The 20,010-nt window shown below is 39.8% G+C and overlaps 1 protein-coding gene across 1 annotated transcript in view; it reads left to right on the forward strand.

The window, feature by feature from the left end:
- The window catches only part of LOC125447373 (histone deacetylase 9-like), a 737,956-nt gene that overhangs the window by 345,255 nt on the left and 372,691 nt on the right, over window positions 1–20,010 (forward strand). The window contains exons 6-8 of the mRNA XM_059654559.1: window positions 9,938–9,979; window positions 13,173–13,414; window positions 16,406–16,556. Coding sequence (XP_059510542.1) covers window positions 9,938–9,979; window positions 13,173–13,414; window positions 16,406–16,556 — 435 coding nt within the window. The remainder of the gene's footprint in view (window positions 1–9,937; window positions 9,980–13,172; window positions 13,415–16,405; window positions 16,557–20,010) is intronic.

Here is a 20,010-nt window from a genome sequence, read left to right on the forward strand (position 1 = left end):
AAGAGATAGCTCTTTGAACCTGCTCTGTCATTCTATAAAAATCATGTTAGTATTTGAAATTCCACATTGCCAACTACCCTGATCACCTTTAGATCCCTTGTTAAACGAAAATCTGTCTACGCCCACCTTAAAATGTTCATTGACCCCGCTTCGTCCACATTCCAAGGCAGGGATTTTAAAAGTCACACATCCCCCTCAGATAGGAGAAAGCATCCTCGTCTATATCCTAAAATTAAGGTGAACCCCCTAGTTCTTGAAATATGCGTTCAATGTCCAAATTATCAAGGCCATTCAGGATGTTTTATGCCTCAATAAACCCCAGTACAAACAAGCCAGGTTTGCAGAACCTTGCCTCAATGAAAACCAGCTTATTCTGCAAACCCTTTCTGAACTGCCTCCAGTGCATTCTTATTATACAAAGAGATCAAAACTGCATGCAATACTGAAGATGTGGTTTCACCACTGCCTTTTATAACCAAAGGATAGCATTCTTATATTTTTGTTCAATTCCTCTGTATTAAATATTAGCATTCAATTAAGCCACTTTAATTGCTTGCTTTATCAAAATTATAACCTTTGTGATTCATGGACGAGAACACCTCAATCTCTCAGTACCTTGGAATTCTGTAGTCCTTCTCCCTTTAAATTATACTCTGCATTTTATTCTTCTGCCCAGAGTGACCTTCACCTTTTCCCACATTATACTTAATCTGCTGTATTTTTGGCCACTCGTTCAACCTAACTATATCTGCCTACATCCTTTATCTCTTCACAACATATCAGCTATCATGCGTTCTACCTCCTCATCTATGTCGGTGATATAAATTGTAAAAAAATTGACAGCCCTTGAGGAATGTATGATCACATTCTGTGAATTAGAAGGTTGTGTTTATGTTTTACACCTGAGAATACCCAGGCTGAATTTCCAGCACAGTACTAAGGAGTGCCACACTGTTGGAAGCGCCTTTCTTTAAAAATCAGATGCCAGTCTGAGACAGACATGAAAGCTGTAAAAGGCTCTCCACTGCAGAGATAACAAAATGTGAGGCTGGATGAACACATCAGGCCAAGCAGCATCTCAGGAGCACAAAAGCTGACGTTTCGGGCCTAGACCCTTCATCAGACAGGCGGATGGGGTGAGGGTTCTGGAATAAATAGGGAGAGAGGGGGAGGCAGACCGAAGATGGAGAGAAAAGAAGATAGGTGGAGAGAGTATAGGTGGGGAGGTAGGGAGGGGATAGGTCAGTCCAGGGAAGACGGACAGGTCAAGGAGGTGGGATAAGGTTAGTAGGTAGGAGATGGGGATGCGGCTTGCGGTGGGAGGAAGGGATAGGTGAGAGGAAGAACAGGTTAGGGAGGCAGAGACAGGTTGGACTGGTTTTGGGATGCAGTGGGTGGGGGGGAAGAGCTGGGCTGGTTGTGTGGTGCAGTGGGGGGAGGGGATGAACTGGGCTGGTTTAGGGATGCAGTAGGGGAAGGGGAGATTTTGAAGCTGGTGAAGTCCACATTGATACCATTAGGCTGCAGGGTTCCCAAGCGGAATATGAGTTGCTGTTCCTGCAACCTTCGGGTGGCATCATTGTGGCACTGCAGGAGGCCCATGATGGACATGTCATCTAAAGAATGGGAGGGGGAGTGGAAATGGTTTGCGACTGGGAAGTGCAGTTGTTTATTGCGAACCGAGCGGAGGTGTTCTGCAAAGCGGTCCCCAAGCCTCCGCTTGGTTTCCCCAATGTAGAGGAAGCCACACCGGGTACAGTGGATGCAGTATACCACATTGGCAGATGTGCAGGTGAACCTCTGCTTAATGTGGAATGTCATCTTGGGGCCAGGAATAGGGGTGAGGGAGGAGGTGTGGGGGCAAGTGTCGCATTTCCTGCGGTTGCAGGGGAAGGTGCCGGGTGTGGTGGGGTTGGAGGGCAGTGTGGAGCGAACAAGGGAGTCACGGAGAGAGTAGTCTCTCCGGAAAGCAGACAGGGGAGGGGATGGAAAAATGTCTTGGGTGGTGCGGTCGGATTGTAGATGGCGGAAGTGTCGGAGGATGATGCGTTGTAGGTTGCAGGAACAGCAACTCATATTCTGCTTGAGAACCCTGCAGCCTAATGGTATCAATGTGGACTTCACCAGCTTCAAAATCTCCCCTTCCCCCACCGCATCCCTAAACCAGCCCAGTTTGTCTCCTCCCCCCACTGCACCACACAACCAGCCCAGCTCTTCCCCTCCACCCACTGCATCCCAAAACTAGTCCAACCTGCCTCTGCCTCCCTGGCCTGTTCTTCCTCTCACCCATCCCTTCCTCCCACCCCAAGCCGCACCCCCATCTCCTACCTACTAACCTCATCCCACCTCCTTGACCTGTCCGTCTTCCCTGGACTGACCTATTCCCTCCCTACCTCCCCACCTATACTCTCCTCTCTTCCAATCTTCTTTTCTCTCCATCTTCGGTCCGCCTCCCCCTCTCTCCCTATTTATTCCAGAACCCTCAACCCATTCCCCTCTCTGATGAAGGGTCTAGGCCTGAAACGTCAGCTTTTGTGCTCCTGAGATGCTGCTGGGCCTGCTGTGTTCATCCAGCCTCACATTTTGTTATCTTGGATTCTCCAGCATCTGCAGTTCCCATTATCTCTCTCCACTGCAGAGGTAGTGTTGCACTTTTAGGAACTTTGTCTTTTGGAAAAGCCGTTAAACATCTGCCTTCTGAAGTGAAAAACCAATGGCACGAATTTGAAGAAGAGCAGGGACTTCTACCTAATACTTATACCGTAAAAAACAAACAAAAGTAGATTAAGTGTTCATAAACACATTGCTTTTTGCAAATTGTGTTTACGAAATTATTACTTGATTTCCTTCGACATTGATCACATTTCAAATCCATTTCAAATGTTACAAAATGCTTTGGGTCATCTTGAGTTTGTGAGACCAATAATATAAATACAAGTTCTTTCTTTCTGTAGTTTGTCCTGTTTGAAGATCACAGTTGACATGATTCCAGCAGTGGTACTGATAATTTGTGCCTCTGAACTAGTTTCACTCCAAGACAAGCTGTACCACTGCAGGTATAATATCTACCTGGCAATGTGGGAAATTGCCCAGTTTTATAATGCCCTGAAAAAGCAGAACATGCCAACCAAATCTATTCCTGCTCATCAGTCAAAGGTGATGGAAGGTGTCGTCGATGGTACTGTAAAACAACATTTTTGGGCCTCACCTCAAACTCTGACCCACCCACCTAGAATTCCCTTCAGTTACATCCCCATGTCTGCAGAGTATCAGAGCTTTTTTGATTCTTTTGTAAGTCCAGTGGCACTGAATAGTTGGGGTAGGAAGATTGCACATGACAGCCAGTTAAAGGGTACTTTTCCTCTTCAAGTTATAAAATTATTATGGTAGGAAAAAAGAGCAAATTTTTGGACATTATTTTTCCATAGCCATGGCTTCCAAATTATAAGACTTTGGGTTAAAAATCCACTCCAGTATTTCAACAGAATTATTTTGGCTGATATTCCAGCATCATTGAGGAAGTGCTACACTCGCAGAGGTGTCATCTTTCAGCTAAGATGTTGAACTAATGTCCATTTTTCTCTCTCAGGTGGATGCATAAGATCCCACGACAGTATTTCAAAACAGAGCAAGGGTCCAAAGCTAATATTTCTATCAACACCACAAAAATGTAGAACATCTGGTAGATATCAGCAATATCATATTGCTGCATACTGATGTATTAGCTGCTGTATCGAGCATTACAAACAAAATTTAATACAAATACATCACTAATTAGGAGATATCACACTGCAACAGTGATTGCACTTCAAAAGTATTTCAGTGTAGAAATGCTATGTTTCTGAAAGATCTGATGTAAATATATGTCTTTCTTGTTTTCTTTCTGTTACCATACAATTTTCTTTAGGACCACCTATTTTGATAGGGAAAAAAAGTGTTCTTTCTCTAAATATTTGAGATTACTCTATAATTTGTACCTTATCCTATCATGGTGTCATTTGTTCGACAATAGTAACTAATAAGGCATCCAAAAATGATAGTTAACATCTTGGAATTCTGGAGATGATTATATCAAGTGGTTTGTTTTCCTAAAATGGATACTTATTGATGACTCCCATGAAGTAGCCATCTTTTCATAGCTTCCCCAAAACATGCTTAAACTCAGTCAAAAGTGACAAATTTTGAAATTATCTTTTCAATCTAAATCTTTCCTTTGAGATACTGGTCCCTGAAAAATAAATCAACATACAGCCAAAGAAGAAAATACAAAAATTACTTATGGCAACAAAAGGACAGATTCCTCTGTTGCAGCTTTCAAATTCTTAGAATTTTGAGGCCATCATTTTTGGAAAGTCTTATCGTCTGCACTAAACAGGATGGTTCACCTTTGAATTTCATAACTATTTGCTGCAATCCTGTCAAGGACATCATTCATTTGTCAGACAATGTACCTTCTTTTGCTCGGTATAGATGAGAACCATTGAAAGCCCAACATTTTGTTTCTTGTGGTAAACACCACATTCAACAAACTTGGAAGAAAAAATATCAACACTGCAAGTAGCCCAACTTTTCAACAGAGAAAAACAACATGCATCTTTTAACTACCAAGCATGTAAAAATCTGTCAGGTACCTTGTGTCTATTGAACATCTGCATTTGCTGTATAGATCAACAATCGGTTAAATGACTTATTTCCTATTTGTGTTTAACTCTTTGCATTTTCCAACTTTCTATTGGCTATAAGGAAAGATCAATCAGGTGAAAGAAATTAGAGAATTCGAGGATGCAGGAAATAAAAAAAAAAGACAGGTAGCAGGAGTTTCTACAGCTATTTAAAAAGTAAGAAAGTAAGTAAAACGAGTGTTAGTCTTCTCGAGTATGAGAGTGGGGTGTTAATTACATCAAATAGGGAAATGGATAAAATTAGGAATTATTTCACTTTTGTCTTCATTATTGAGGATACAACAATTCCAATAAAGCTAAAAATTAGGAGATGGAAGGGAGAGAGTATATTGCTGAAATTATAATCACCACAGAAGTAATACTCAGCAAACCAAGTTGTGAGTTGACAAGTCACTTGGTGAAGATGAACCATCCTATGATCTCAAAAGTGATGGCTCCTGAGGTAGTGAGTTCTTTCATGATATTTTTCCAAAATATGCCAGATTCTGGAAAGATAGCATCAGATTGGAAAGTAGATTTAACTAGTCGATATTTTGCTATTCTAGAAATGAGCAGGGCAGAAGTCACAAAACAACAGGCCAATTAGCTTAACAAAGTGTGAAGCTGGATGCACACAGCAGACCAAGCAGCATCTTAGGAGCACAAAAGCTGATGTTTTGGGCCTGTCTGATGAGGGGTCTAGGCCCGAAACGTCAGCTTTTGTGCTCCTAAAATGCTGCTTGGCCTGCTGTGTTCATTCAGCTTCACACTTTGTTATCTTGGATTCTCCAGCATCAGCAGTTCCCATTATCTCTGAGGCCAATTAGCTTGATGTCTGTGTTAGAAAGATGTTAGAACCTATCATTAAGAAAGCTATAACTCAGGAAAACTCAAGGTAATTGTGAAAAGTCAGCATAGCTTTGTGAAAGAGAAATTTATTTACGAAATTTACGGGAGCCACCTGAAGGAACAACATACCCTGTTTAATATACCCTGTTACAGTAATGTAGATCTCAATTTTATCTCTCCACTGACCAGCAGGAGAGGGTTAAAAAGTGAAATACGTAGATCATGTCCTCAACCTAACTCATTTTTGCTATAATATTATACATCTTACTGTTCCACCAAGGAAAACCTGGATGCCTTTCCTTTATGTTAGGCTTCTCAGTGAGAGTCCAATTTGAAACTGATGGTTCCTGCATGGGGTTCCTACAGGCTAGGAAACTCACTAAGAATACATCAGGGTAGCTTTCTAGGCTTAACCATAAGATTGTGTTATCCTCAACCATAAGGTTACATGTGGCAATATTTGCCGGGGGCTCTAGTGGCACAATGGTAGTGTCCCTACTTATGGACCAGAAGACATGGGTTCAAGACCCACCTGCTGTAGAGTTGTATATTAACATCTCTGAATAGGTTGATGAGGAAAATATCTGGGAATGTTTTCTGATAATTGCACAACGTTTAGCTCCATTCACAATATCACAGACTGGAGTAGTCTGCGTTCAGTTGCAGCAAGACCTGGACAACATTCAGCCTTAGACTGAAAAGTCGAAAGTAACATTCATGATATAGAAATGTTAGGGAATGATCATCTCCAACAAAAGAGAATCTTAACATTTAATGAGATTAACATTGCTGAATTTAGCTACTCGTAACATCCTAGGAGTTACTATTGATCAGAAGATGAAATGGATGAGCCGTATAAATACTGGGCTGATGAAACCACGACAGAGGCTAGGAATTCTGCAGTGAATAACTCAGCCTCTGTCTGTCCAAAGCTTGTCCACCATCTGCACAGTACAAATCAGGATTGTGATGGAATACTCATAGAATCCTTACAGTGTGGAAACAGGCCCTTCACCCAACAAGTCCACACTGAACCTCCGAAGAACATCTCACCCAGACCCATCCCCCTACACTTCCCCTGTAACCCTGCATTTCCAAGAGCCAATACATCTAATCTACAAAGCCCAGAACACTACAGACAATTTAGCATGGCCAATCTATCCAACTGGCACATCTTTGGACTGTGGGAGGAAACCAGAGCACCTGGAGGAAACCCACACAGACACTGGGGGAATATGCAAACTCCACACAGACAGTCACCCAAGGGTGGAAACAAACCCGGGTCCCTGGTGCTGTGAGGCAACAGTGTTAACCACTGAGCTACTGTGCTCATAGTTGGCTGGATGAGTACAGATCCAGCTAAACTCAAGAAGCTTAATATCATGAAGGACAAAATTGCATTTGATTGGCATCCCATTCTTCACCTTCAATGTTCACTGCTTCCACTGAGAAAGAAAGGAAATGACATAAAGTGACATAGTGGCAACAGGATGGGCGGGAGTTGCTCACTGAAGTTACCCTGGCAGCACTTTCCAAACCCATCATCTCTACCAACTCAATGGTCAAGGGACGTCAGATGCAATGAAATGCCAGGATCAGCAAGTATCCTCCAAGCTACTCACCTTCCTGGCTTGGAACTGTTAGCAACACTTCTCTGTCACTGGATCAAAATCCTGGAACTCTCTTCCAAAGAGCACTATGGATGTACATATACAAATGGATTGTGGTGGTTTGAGGTGGCAGCTCAATACAATCTTCTAAAGGACAATTTGGGATGGGTAATAAATGCTGCTTTGACCAGCGTTGCTCACATTCTGAGAGCACATTCATAAATTAATCCAGAGTGCTCATCTGCTCCATCCAGGAGGTTCAAAAATTTCCATATCTTGAGCTGTCATGGCAGAAGTTGGCAAACAAATCACTTTTGCTTTCCTCAGTGCATTTGTTCTAATTTTAGGGAAGGCTGGGGGATTGGAGATAAAATGCACAAACAAAAGTTTCTGATGAATAATTCACAATAATAAGTAAATTGATTTTAATAGAACAGAAACAATGCATATTAAGTTTGCTTAAAGTGTAAATTTAGATAGTTTCTTAATATTATTAAAAAAAGCTTCATAAGAAAAATATAAAAATTAAACAATATGTAAATCTGGCATTGGTAAATCATGCAAATTCCGAGTTAGCTGAGCAATTAAAATTGTAAATCCTTCCTGAGCTGTGATGAAGTGTTTTACTTGTACTCAAGCATTTTTTTAATCGTACGTAACCTAGGATTGCAGTGAGTGGGTGGCACTTATGGCATGCAAAGGACAAGCAATGTTTTAATGCTGCATTGAGTAATTGTGACTCATCCTTTGGGCCATAGCCTGCCCACTCAGAACTATCACTTTGCTGATTGCCATCTCCCCGTGCAATGAAACATTTATGTGCTGTCCTGCACCTACCATGCCCTATTGATTTTTTTCCTGTAAACTGGGTTATATTTAGTCCCAAAGGTTGGAATATAGATTACAGTCCAATAAATTGGATTTTTGGTTTGATGCCTAAAGCTTTGTGGAAAGCTGTTTCTTTTTCATGATTTGTTTTGGTTTTCTCATAACTGCAATCAAGATGTAGAAGTTAAGGAGTCATCAGCAGGTTTACTGCCCACTGAATATGTTCTGTGAGTACAAAGGTTTCATTGTTATATCTGACAGTCGATTAAAATGAATTTTATTTAAGACCTGGTACAAAGTGATCTTGAATGCGCATTTTCTGGACATTACTAAGTGTGGTTTTTCTTATATATTCACTTCTTTTAAGGGCAAAATTAAAATTCTTGTTGTCTAATGAAATCCTTGAGGACTTTTTTTTTACTAGCACTTCTTGAAGGAAGCATTCTAAGAGATTTGCAGTTTTTTTGGAGTCCTGTATTACTCAAGAGACTGCTAAATCTCAAGACAAATTCTGCGCACAGACTTGCCCTAGGCTGAGGCTTGCTCACTAAAGTGTTGCTTTTCCCAATTACATTCCTATAAAAGTGAAACATATTGAGGAGAATTAAAATGATTTTTTTCAACACAGTGGTCACATTTCATAAGGTCATGGCATCAATAACGTTAATAGTACAGGATCACAACATTGATGATATTCCATCTGTGTGATGATACAATATTTCTTTTGTCAGTGGGATGTTCAAATTAGATATCTTAATCCCACATTACAGTAGAGATTAATGGTGATCCAAAAACTGTCAAACTAACCTTAATGTGATCCCATAGGAGAGCAGGATCACTGCCACAGGCCAGGCAGAATGAGGCCTTGTTCATTATTGCAGATTTACAGCAAAAAAAATGCAGATGTGGTGTAGCTGAAAACAGGTGCAAACTTGGAAAGCTGCAAAAGGGAATCCAGTACTCAAAAGGTTTAATATCTCGACTCATTTTCACTGATCTGTGTGGTCTACAGACCTGTGGGATAACTAGCCTTCAGGATATGCTTGCTGTGTGCTTCCAAAAGCCATCAGTACAGTGTCCAAACAATAAAATTCAATGTTGAATGACAAGGCACAAATTTGTTTTAAAAGCTAACTTGAGAAAAACAATGTTCAAAAAATGTCTGCAAATCATGTTTAATAGTGTTTGCAAACACAATGCCATTACTGAAAATAAAACAGTATTCAAAGTATTATTGAATTAGTTAGGCACAACAACTGCATAACAATTTGACAATTGGCTGCTTCTTATGTACAAACAGAGGAGTTTGATCACCCATTTTCCTTTCCTTTTAAAACAGGATTTGTATTCATTAGAGTACAGGCAGTTCCTGGTAATTAAGTAAGCTATTTATCACAAAATCTTGTTAACAGAATTAATCACTTTTCATGATTAGCTGGAAATTGCACTTTTAAGCAGGTACATGCAGCAGATGGAAAAAAAAGGCAAGTAGTATGTTGACTTTCATAGCAAGAGGATTCAAGTACAGGAGCAGGGATGTCTTGCTGTAACTGTACAGGGTCTTGGTGAGACCACACCTGGAGTATTGTGTTCAGTTCTGGTCTCCTTATCCAAGGAAAGGCGTTCTTGCTATGGAGTGAGTGCGACAAAGATTTGCCTTATGGATTCCTGAGATGGCAGAACTGGCATTTGAAGAGAGATGCTTAAGTTTATATTCACTGGAGATGAGAAGAATGAGAGGGAAATTTCATTGAAACCTATACAATTCAAACAGGACCAGACAGGGTCAATGCAGAAAGGATGTTCCTGATGACCAGGAAGCCTAGAACCAGGGGGCACAATCTATGGATATATGTCAGGCCATTTTTAGACTGAGATGATGAGAAATTTCTTTATCAGAGAGTGGTGAGCTTTGGTTTCTATGCCACAGAAAATGGTTGAGGCCAAAACATTGAATGTTTTCAAGAAGGTGTTCTATTTATTTTTTAGGGATAAAGGGACCTAAGGGACTGGAAGAAAGTAGGAGCAGAGGTAAGAGTTGGATGTCGTCCATGATCATGTAGTATTGTGGAACAAGCTTGATGGATCAAATATCTTACTCCTGCTCCTAGCTTCTATGTCTCATGCACTGTTCCAATGTTCAAATTAATATTTTGCTGCAATGGAAAATATTAATTGTTGCTCTTGATTTGTACTCCACTATCTTCTTATTTTGGGTCATTTTTTCCCCCCAGCTCTCAGGAAAGTGGTGATTATTTCTGAGGTACAGTTTCCCTGCATTCCAGAAACATTCCTGTCTGTTGTTTCTCTTGTCCTTGTTCCCCAATGGTTGAACCACAGACTCTCATTGGATTGATCTAGTTTTACAGACTAAGTACTTCAGTAGTTAGCCACTGTGTTTTGCAGTTGGCTTGACCAGGAGATTCTCCTGTTCATACCACCTGCCATCAGACATATTGGAAGGGAGTTTGAAAATCCACCATTTTGAATGTTAAGAATGCACGTTTTTTGACCAGAAAGCCCTGGTATAGGACTCAAACGTGGAGCTTCTGGCCTGGAGGTAGGGACATTACCGTTGTGCTGCATGACTCCCTAACTTTCCTATGCCTTATTTAACTAACCATCTTTCATATGTTGGAACAATTACTCCCCTTTGTAGCACAACCTAATTTCATTGACCCCACCAATGCCTTGGCTAAAACAGTACAATGGAGTCCAGAAATTTACCTTGAAAGCCCGTACAGTATGGTGGAATATAATGCAGGTGACCAAATATTCACAGTCACTGTCGAAAATTCACTGATGCACTTTGGCACTTTACTTTTCCTGAACTGTGGGATCACTTGGAACCTGACAGGAAATGCAACCCCGTAGATTTCTGAGCAATAGAATGAAAGGACTGCATATTGTACAGGTCAATTAAAAATACCACTTGGAACTACACACACAAATAATTTCCGTTTGAAGATAAGTGACTATTGTTATGATAGTTAATGCCTTCCTTTTTCCCCAATAATGTTTGCAATTTAATTAATAGTATCCCATAGTACTTTATTTAATTGGTGGCCTAGCAAAGTTAAGTGCCATTGGTCCTTTAAATAATGTTCCGCTTTTAATGTTTTTAAAATTGTTTTCCTTCTGTCCTCTGAGGCTACCGTGTAAACAGGACAAAATGCTTGTGAAGTATCTCTTCTATTTTTGTATTCTCTGTTCGAAAATTCCTGCTTTTTCATCTATTAGCCTCACCCAATTTTCACAGAATGTTACAACAATTCTGCAAAACAGTAAATCTCATTTCTTGATGTTGATTGAAAGACCTATCTTGTCCAGATCAAAGGCAAATTCTTTGTGTTTTTTATTCTCTTAGGGCAATTTTAACTTGCCTTGTTCAGTTGGGACTGGGTAGATGCATGTTTTAAACATCTAAGGTTACTGAGATCCTGAATCGTCAGATGACCAGCTAAATTGACTGCCTGAAGTCAGGACGGTCCTTCTCTAAACATGCAGATTGGGATCAATTGATTTGTGTGAAGCTGCCTGTAATATTAACCTCAGCCTGTGCAGGAAATAGAGTCAGGGCCAACCAAGAAGAAGAAAATGCCTCTAAAATAAGGCTTACATTGTCTTCTGCTGAACCAAGAATAAGACTACTATTTTGGGAACCATAGAGAAAAATTTAGGCCACTTTTGCCCTGGACATTTTTCATGCTGTCCTCCCCATCCTAACCATTTGTGAGAGTTCCTTCAATAGACTTAACTAAGCTGACAGCCACCCACCAAGTAGAACATGTTTGTGACCCCCAGTGGTTAAAATAGCCCCACATCCAACTATCTCCAATAAAGTATACTTTTTAAAATCTTTGTTCAAGGGATGTGGGCATTGTTGGTTAAGCCAGCATTTATTGCATATTTCTAGTTGCACAGAAAACGTTAAGACTCAACCATTCCTCATAAGGGTCACAATCCTGGACTCAGCGGTTTTCTTTAATGCATAGTTCTATTTTGAAACTTCAGTTTTGTCATAAGCGCTAGAACAATTCCATTGTTTAATTATTTTCTCCCAGTGAACCAAATGGAAGCTGCTTTGTAAGTGGTATTTTGGCGGTGGTGGTATGACTGGTAGATAAGTTGCTGAGTGTTGCTCTTTCATTGATGGGGCTCGAATGGTGGCTTCAATGGCCTGTTATTGAAAACAATGGAATAAAAATTGCCCACGCGGTTTAGTATGTGCACAATTCACTCTGACATATCCCCTCTGTCCTACCTCCCTTCCAGATGGTGAAGTTACAAATCTGCCCCAGTAAACCCAATAGGAAAATATTTTGCTTTTAAAAATATTGTTTTTTTCAGACTTTCAGCAATATGGTTGACTCTTAACCAACCTCTGGGCAATTCCCATGAATGCATTAAAAAAAGTTAATGGGACAGATCTTGACTTTGTCTGATAATGAAAAGCAGCAGCCCATTTTATATCTCTTCTGGTTTTTACTTCCATTGACTTGCACAGAAATGCTTTCCATTGTCTTGGCCAATTTCACAATCAGCATAATTAAAATCTGGTTGTTATTACAGTGCTGTTGGTAGAGCCTTGCTGTGTGTGAATTGGTGATTCCATTTTACTCCATCATATCAGTGACTGCAAAGCTATTTCACTGGCTATGAAAAGCACTTTGGATAACCTGATTTTGCAAAAAGAACTAACTACCCAAATGCGAGTCTTTAAATATTCTGTACGGCCCATCTTTAGGGCATAATGTGAAATCAAAACCCCAGATACCTAATTCAGAGGATGTAAAAGATCTCATATTTTGAGGAACAAGGGAGTTATTTTTGGTGACTTGGCCAATATTTATTCTTCAAGCAACATCACGGAAAAACGTTATTTGGTGATTTGTGGGAGTTTGCCATGCTCAAATTGGCTGTTAAATTTATCTTATTTCACTAGAAAAATAACTTGGAGCTTGTAATGCATGTTGATATATCTGGAAGCCATAACAAGCACTATATAAATACGAATCAAACTGTGCCATTTAAAGTGCCCAATGGGCTGCCTCCTTCCTGTTGATCTGACAATGGCATTAAAGTTGGGCATGGCAACTTCACCTTGACAGATGGCATGAAGGGAAAGGGCATTGGAAACAAATGGAAATTGATGAATAGAAAAATAATAGATTTCTAAAGGCAGTGAAAGAAATGAAAGTTGATTCTCTTTTTAATTGAATAGTTGAAGTCAGTTCGACGCTCCCCATGGCACTTCAACCAACTGCTCCGATAGACTTACGAACAGACCTGCGGATCACCATGCCAGTTGTGGACCCCGTCACAAGAGAACACCAGTTACAGCAAGAGCTCCTCCTGCTGCAGCAGCAACAGCAGATTCAGAAACAGCTTCTCTTTGCTGAGTTCCAGAAACAACATGAAACCCTCATGAGACAGCACCAAGTCCAGCTTCAGGAACATCTCAAGGTACCACAGCTTAAAACACATCAAACCCAAGCAATGTGCACTGCACGTAAATGGAATGATAAGCACCACCATACTTTAAATCTTTAATGCTGTCTGAGGTGAATCAATATATCTTGTTACATATGTGTATCTAAATGAGAAAGCTTAATCATCTAAATAGCTGAGTAAAATTCCATTGTGTCAGACTTTCATATTTTAATTCTTTAATGTATCAACACAAAACACCATAGTCAGAAGATCCTTTGGCTGTGCTTTGTGTCATGACATTGTTGAATTCTTAATCAGAACAAGTAGACCATGGCTTTGATTTCTCTGCGATATTCCGTTTCAAACCAGGCAGCATAGTGGCACAACAGGAGTTTGATGACTACTGCTATCACTTTTCCCTCTTGTTCTTGCCACTCCCTTGAATTGATAGGAGGGGAACACTGAAGCTTGTGGGCTAAAAGTGGCTGACCAAATGATACTTGCTTTGAAAGGCAAAGCAGTCCTGCTCCACAACCTACCTGTGATTACAGTTATTCTGGGCTTTGTCTATTTTAAGCTGATATCTCCCTCTTCAGGAACTTCAGTAACACTGCCCAATTTTCCAAGTTGTCTGTAACAGTCTTCCACCTTTTTGCTGATGATTCTATATAAAGAGCACATGCTGCCTAAGCAGCCCTGACCAAAAAAGACCTCAAGTAACTGTGGAGACAGCCATGGGTTTGCATTGACATTCCTGAGTGGAAAAATGAAAGCTCATGACTGTGTGTGCCTGCCATTAGTGATACGTGATTTATTTTGAATGAACTATTCTCAACCCAGGCGCTGAGATAAACTTTGCTGAAAAACTCATTGTGTGCTCCATCCCAATTGATGAATCTTCACTGTTCATTGCTATTTCACTACAGCTACTGTCTTTTGTGGTCAGCAACGTCACCATTGAAGCAATCATATTAAAATCTCTGACATAACTGCAGGCTGACAGCATTGTAGAGAAGTTCAGTTGTTTCCATTATTATTTAAGGCCAGACTTACCTTATTATTGCAACATCCTTTCCTCATACTTCAGTATGTTGGTACTAGGATGCTCTACGATAACAATTTAACACTGCAGCCCTTATCTAAAGCTTCTAACTGACAGGATACAAGGGAGATTAATCAGGGAATGAATTCAACACAATGGTCAAAAATGTGAGTTCTCCAACTGATCATTTTTACAGTATGATGTGTTAAGGTAGATTTTAACTTGACATCCAATGGTAAAACAATATTTTCTGATTCCCTATTTAAAATTGACCAATATTTATTTTTGAGTTCAAAGCAAAGAATACCAACTTGCGTATCTTCATCTATAATTCCCTATTTTGCATCATTTATGTGCCAGTTTGCAGAATCAATGAAATAGACAGGTTTCTACAGAACTCTCCTGTTGGAGGAGTCTACAGCAGAATGAATGCATATAAGGACTCATTGTCAGAAAATGCACTGTTTCAGAACTCCTGCGTGGCACTAGAGGAAGTATCTCATGCGGTCATTTCGTTTCAGTTCTAAGGAAGGGTCGTTCAACCTGATTCATTAACTCTGATTTTTCTCCACAGATGCTGCGAGACCTGCTGAGCTTTTCCAGCATTTTCTAGATTGGTTTCTGATTTATGGTTCTTTCAGTTTTTATTCTTTCGGTCTTGTTCACTTATCTTAATATTGAATTAAAACCAAAGAACTGTGATATAGAACAATCAAGGTAGTTTATGATTAAAGTTTAACTGGTATATGACTTTCTCGCATTTTGTCCCTCTGCTTTAAAGCAAAAGACTTTGGTCTAGATATTTGCTCCCAAGTCAAACTGCCTGATTCAGGAAATTTCCCATGTCTGCGCACCCATGTAGTGAAAATGTGCCTTCAGTAGGAGAGCCTTCAGTCTGGAGGGCAAGTGCAGGCCCATTGCCGCTGGACATATATCAGAGGCAGCCACAGGGCTGCCCAGTACTTTGGTGGACAGGTTAAATGATATAACTTGTTACTCCAGGACTTTGTCTCAGTCACTATGTTAAGTGTTGAACCCACTATTTCTCGCTCGTCTCATACCATCATCATTCTGTTAACACCAATTGCAAATTCATGCCAACACATGGTTCCCCCACCCACCTCCAATGACGCCTCAAATGTTCTATGCCAACACATGGCCTCCACCCATCTCAAATGGCTCCCTGTTGGCACTATGCCAATGTGGTACCTACTAATGACCCCTAGCAGCCATGCATTGATAATGCCTTAATGATAACACTTAAGGTTATGTGAACAAATAGCTATTGAAAGTACTGGAACAGTTTTGCATTAAACTCTCAAAGGCAGTAGACGGATTTTTTTCAATTTTCAAAGGGCTGATTGTTGTAATGACTTGACAGCTTGACAGTTCCCCAGTCCTTATTCACCTTTGAAGAGTATTCAAGACTCCTTCAGAGATAACACCCTCAATGATAAGGCAATGTTCCAGCAAAAATAGCAAAAGATTTTATGAGCTTGTTGGGATTTCCGCACCTGGGATTCACATTCCGTTTTCATTCTCATCATCCCACCCAATGAAAGTAGGATCTAGCAGAAACCAGGTGCAGGTCTTCCAGAAGGAGGTCTCACCTGTCATTTTGAGATACTCCTGGAGTCTTCATGATTCAATGGATATCCAGGCCTCTACATCTAGTCAATCTGGGAAGGTGAGGCAATTGGCTGTGGGCTTTTTGTAATAGCAGCAAATGCATTTCAGTGGTCTTTATCCTTGCATTCCAGCATGGAACAGTTGTTTGTGCTCCATCTTGTGGCCAAACAGTAAAGTTTGACATGCCAAGGCAAACGGAGTCTCGGTGAGTGGCAGCCTTGCACCCGAACTTAGCAGCTTCTAGCTGAGTTTAGAAACTCAGCAGTTTACACCATCTCATTGCATAGTCAATCATGAGACAAGTTGTGAAACCGTGCAATATTTTTGTCCTAAGAATTGCATTTGTTTGAAAGCAACAACAGGAACTACTAGCTATGCAACACCAGCAGGAGCTTCTGGAGCAGGAACGCAAACTGGACAAGAAGCGCCAGGAACAAGAGTTTGGACGACAACTACAGGAACAGCATCTTTTGTTTCTTCGAAATAAGGAAAGAAGCAGAGAAAGTATGTACTACTCAGTCATTTACTGTGATCTTATTTGTGCTCGAGCAGAAAATCCACCAAAATCTTACTGACAAGTGCTGTTTGTAATGGGCCTGTAATGGTACTAATATCATGGAATATGAGTGACACTAAATTTGAATGTTAATGATCTGTTTGTGGTTTTATCTTTATTGATGTCGCTATTTTAGGGAGAAAAAACAGTTTTGTTTTTTGGTTTTCATTTTTCTTTCTTACCCTTGTTAATTTAGCACAGAATTTGCAAACCAAAAACAAAAGCGTACATAACCATTTTATTGGTTGGTAAATGACAAATTTAACAAACGTCCTGATATCTCAGTTGATAAATGCATCCAATATGATCCATGATCATAATTAGTGAAGAAGATCCAGGCTTTAGCAGTATCATTGCCTCAGTAGGGGAAAGTCACATCAGAGTTCATGGTTCTAGTGCCCTTCCATTGATCTGCTAGAAGCTTATGAGCAGACACTTCTGTTGGCTTTAGTGTAATCTCAATTATTTAAGTGGTTTCCCCAGAATTTTCACACCTTCTCCATCCAAATCTCAACAGACTGTTTGGAAAGCCCTATGGAAATCCCAACTCTCTATCTTTGAATGCAGCAGCTGAAGATTAGATCAGCCTTAGCTATGACGTCCTCTAACATTGAATAATGCAAGCTTATATTAAGAATGTCATCTTGGCAAGATACTAGATTGCTGTTTATGATTGTGAAGCCACACAACATCATTGTCAGCAACATCAAGAATTTAAATGAGGTGGTGGTGAGGAACAAAATAAACACATTCAAATTCTTCTTCTGCAAAATCAACTTGGGGTGAAATGATAATCTTAATACTTTGTGGGTTTTAAAAATAATTTATTAACATGTCTGAGAGAATAATGCCATAAGCATATTTACACTAGCTATAATTTCTGGCATTATAATGGGTTGAATGATGAACTTTCTATCTGACTTGTGGAAACTGCTCTTCCTACATTGTGGATGTATTTGTTTCTCAATTTCAACCAAACCAAAGAGAAAAGTACAGGTTTTGGGCAAAAACATAGCTTTCGTGCACTACCATCCTTATTAACATTCTGGATACCATATTTGCTGAAAGCAAATTGTGTAGCATTCATTGATACCCTTATCTGATGGATTGTGGATTTAAGTAAATAATTTTTTCAACATTCACGCATTACTTAAATGTATGGTGGATAATATGTTGCTGTTACTTTAACTTACAGATATTGCGAAATGTCTGTAGATTTCAGAGAAGGAAATATTCATTTAAGAAAGCTATTGAGGTGTCAGTTCTGTAGACCTAAAAAGAAGCCATAATTATTTGCTGTGAAAGAGGATAATGACACTGTTGCTGGAATTTCCAACTCACTATCATTACTATTTTCAGAATGAAAGAAGCTTAAAAAATTCACTGGATTTTTTTCAAAATGAGCTGGGCCGAGTAGACCAAATCTCAGTGTGGAGAACATTTAGGGTTATTTTTAGTGAGTTGGTAAGTTTAGGATGATGATGGAAAAGGATGGTGTACAATCCAAATAAGAATAATTAAATGGGGGACAGTTGACCTCAAGTAACGAGAGCAGAACCAGGCCAGACTGAGTGGAGCAAAAGTTTAATTGGAAACCCATAGCTGAATAATTGACAACCTTCAAAGAGGTAGTTCAGGTACAGTCAAAATCTATTTCTACAAAAGGGAAAAAGGGAGCGAACACATCCAGAGCTTCCTGGATGAAAACAGAAATAGAAATGCTGCACTTACAATGGATATCAGTTAGAAAATAACAGTTTTAAAACACAAATAATCAGATTCAGAGTAGAGGGTAAAGTCATTAGAGATGCAAGAGGAATTATGAGTAAAAGACTGGGTCTCATTGTAATGGGAAGCCCAAAGTCTTCCATAGATAGAGCAATAGTAAAAAGGTGATAAGGGAAGGAGTAAGGTGGAATAGAGCTTGTAAAGGGAATTTACACTTGGATACAAGAGACACTGCTGAGGTGTTAAATGAATTTGTTGCATCTGTCTTTACCTGGACTATGGTGACTGCAGAAGAGGCGCTGTCATTAGTATGAATCAAGATTAATTTGGAGGAAGTGTTGAATAGATTATCAATACATAATGTTGACAAGGCATCAGGACCCTGAGATGTATTCAAAGATACTGAATGAAGTTAGAGTGGAATTTGCAGGGATAATGGCCATAATCAGCCTGTCTTCCCTGGACTTGTCAAAGGGCTACAGAATTGCAGACCATACAGTCTTGTTCAAAAAACGTTGTCAGGATAAGCCCAGAAAATTTAACATCAGTGGTGAGAACGCTTCTGGAAACAATTATTCAGAATAGAACTAATGGCTACATGGATGGGTTGTTTGAGAAGGGGCATCATGGATCTGCAATGGTGAGATCATATTTTAACAACTCGCTGGAGTTTTTGAAGAAGTAACAGAAAGGACCAATGAGGTCAAATGCTGTTGATACATCCAGTTTTTAAAGGTATTTGATAAAATGTCACACAATAGCCTTGTGAGAAGACTTAAAGCTGATGATATAAAATGCTCAGTAACAAATATGGATACAACACTGGCTAGGTAATAGGAAGCAGACAGAGGTGGTTAATTTATATTTTTCAGACTGGAGGAAGGTTTGCCATGGAATTCCTGATGGCTTCATTATTGAGAACTTTGCTTTTCCTGACCTATATTAATGATCTAGACCTTAACGTGTATGATTCAGTTTGGAAGTTTGTGCATGATACAAAACTTGCAAGCATTGTAAACTCTGAGAAAGACAGTGTGGAATGTAGTCAAGTTGGCGGAATGGGCAAATAGGTGACAGATACATTTCAGTGTAGAGAGGTGTTATGCAATGCACTTTGGTAGGAAAGATATGGATGGACAATATAAAATAGGGGATACCGTACTGAAGGGGGTGTAGGAGCGTACGTGTGTATGTATGCATAGATCACTAATAGGGTCAGAAAGGTGGATACAGTCACAAATAAAGCATACAATTATCCTGGAATTTATTCGTAGAGGCATAAGTACAAAAACAAGGAGGTGATGCTGAACCTATACAAGATACTTATTAGTCCTCAGCTGGAGTATTGTGTACAGTTCCAGATACCAGACTATGTTGGAGAAGGTGAAGAAGAGATTTGCAAAAATGGCTTCAAGGACAAGAAACTAGTTCTGAGGATAGATTGGAGAGAAGGCGGCTAACAGGACATCTGAGAGAAATTTTCGAAATCATGAAGTAGACAGAGAGAAACTGTTTCCGCATGTAAATGGTCAAGAGCGAGAAGGCAAAGTTTAAAATGGTTTCCAAATGCAGCAAATGTGAAAAAAAATCATTACACAAAGAATGTTTCAGGTCTAGAATGCATTATTTGGAAGTGTAGTGGAGGCAAAAATCAACTGAGGCCTTCATCAGGGC

The sequence above is a fragment of the Stegostoma tigrinum genome, chromosome 2, assembly GCF_030684315.1.
Source record: "Stegostoma tigrinum isolate sSteTig4 chromosome 2, sSteTig4.hap1, whole genome shotgun sequence".
Lineage (NCBI taxonomy): Eukaryota > Metazoa > Chordata > Chondrichthyes > Orectolobiformes > Stegostomatidae > Stegostoma > Stegostoma tigrinum.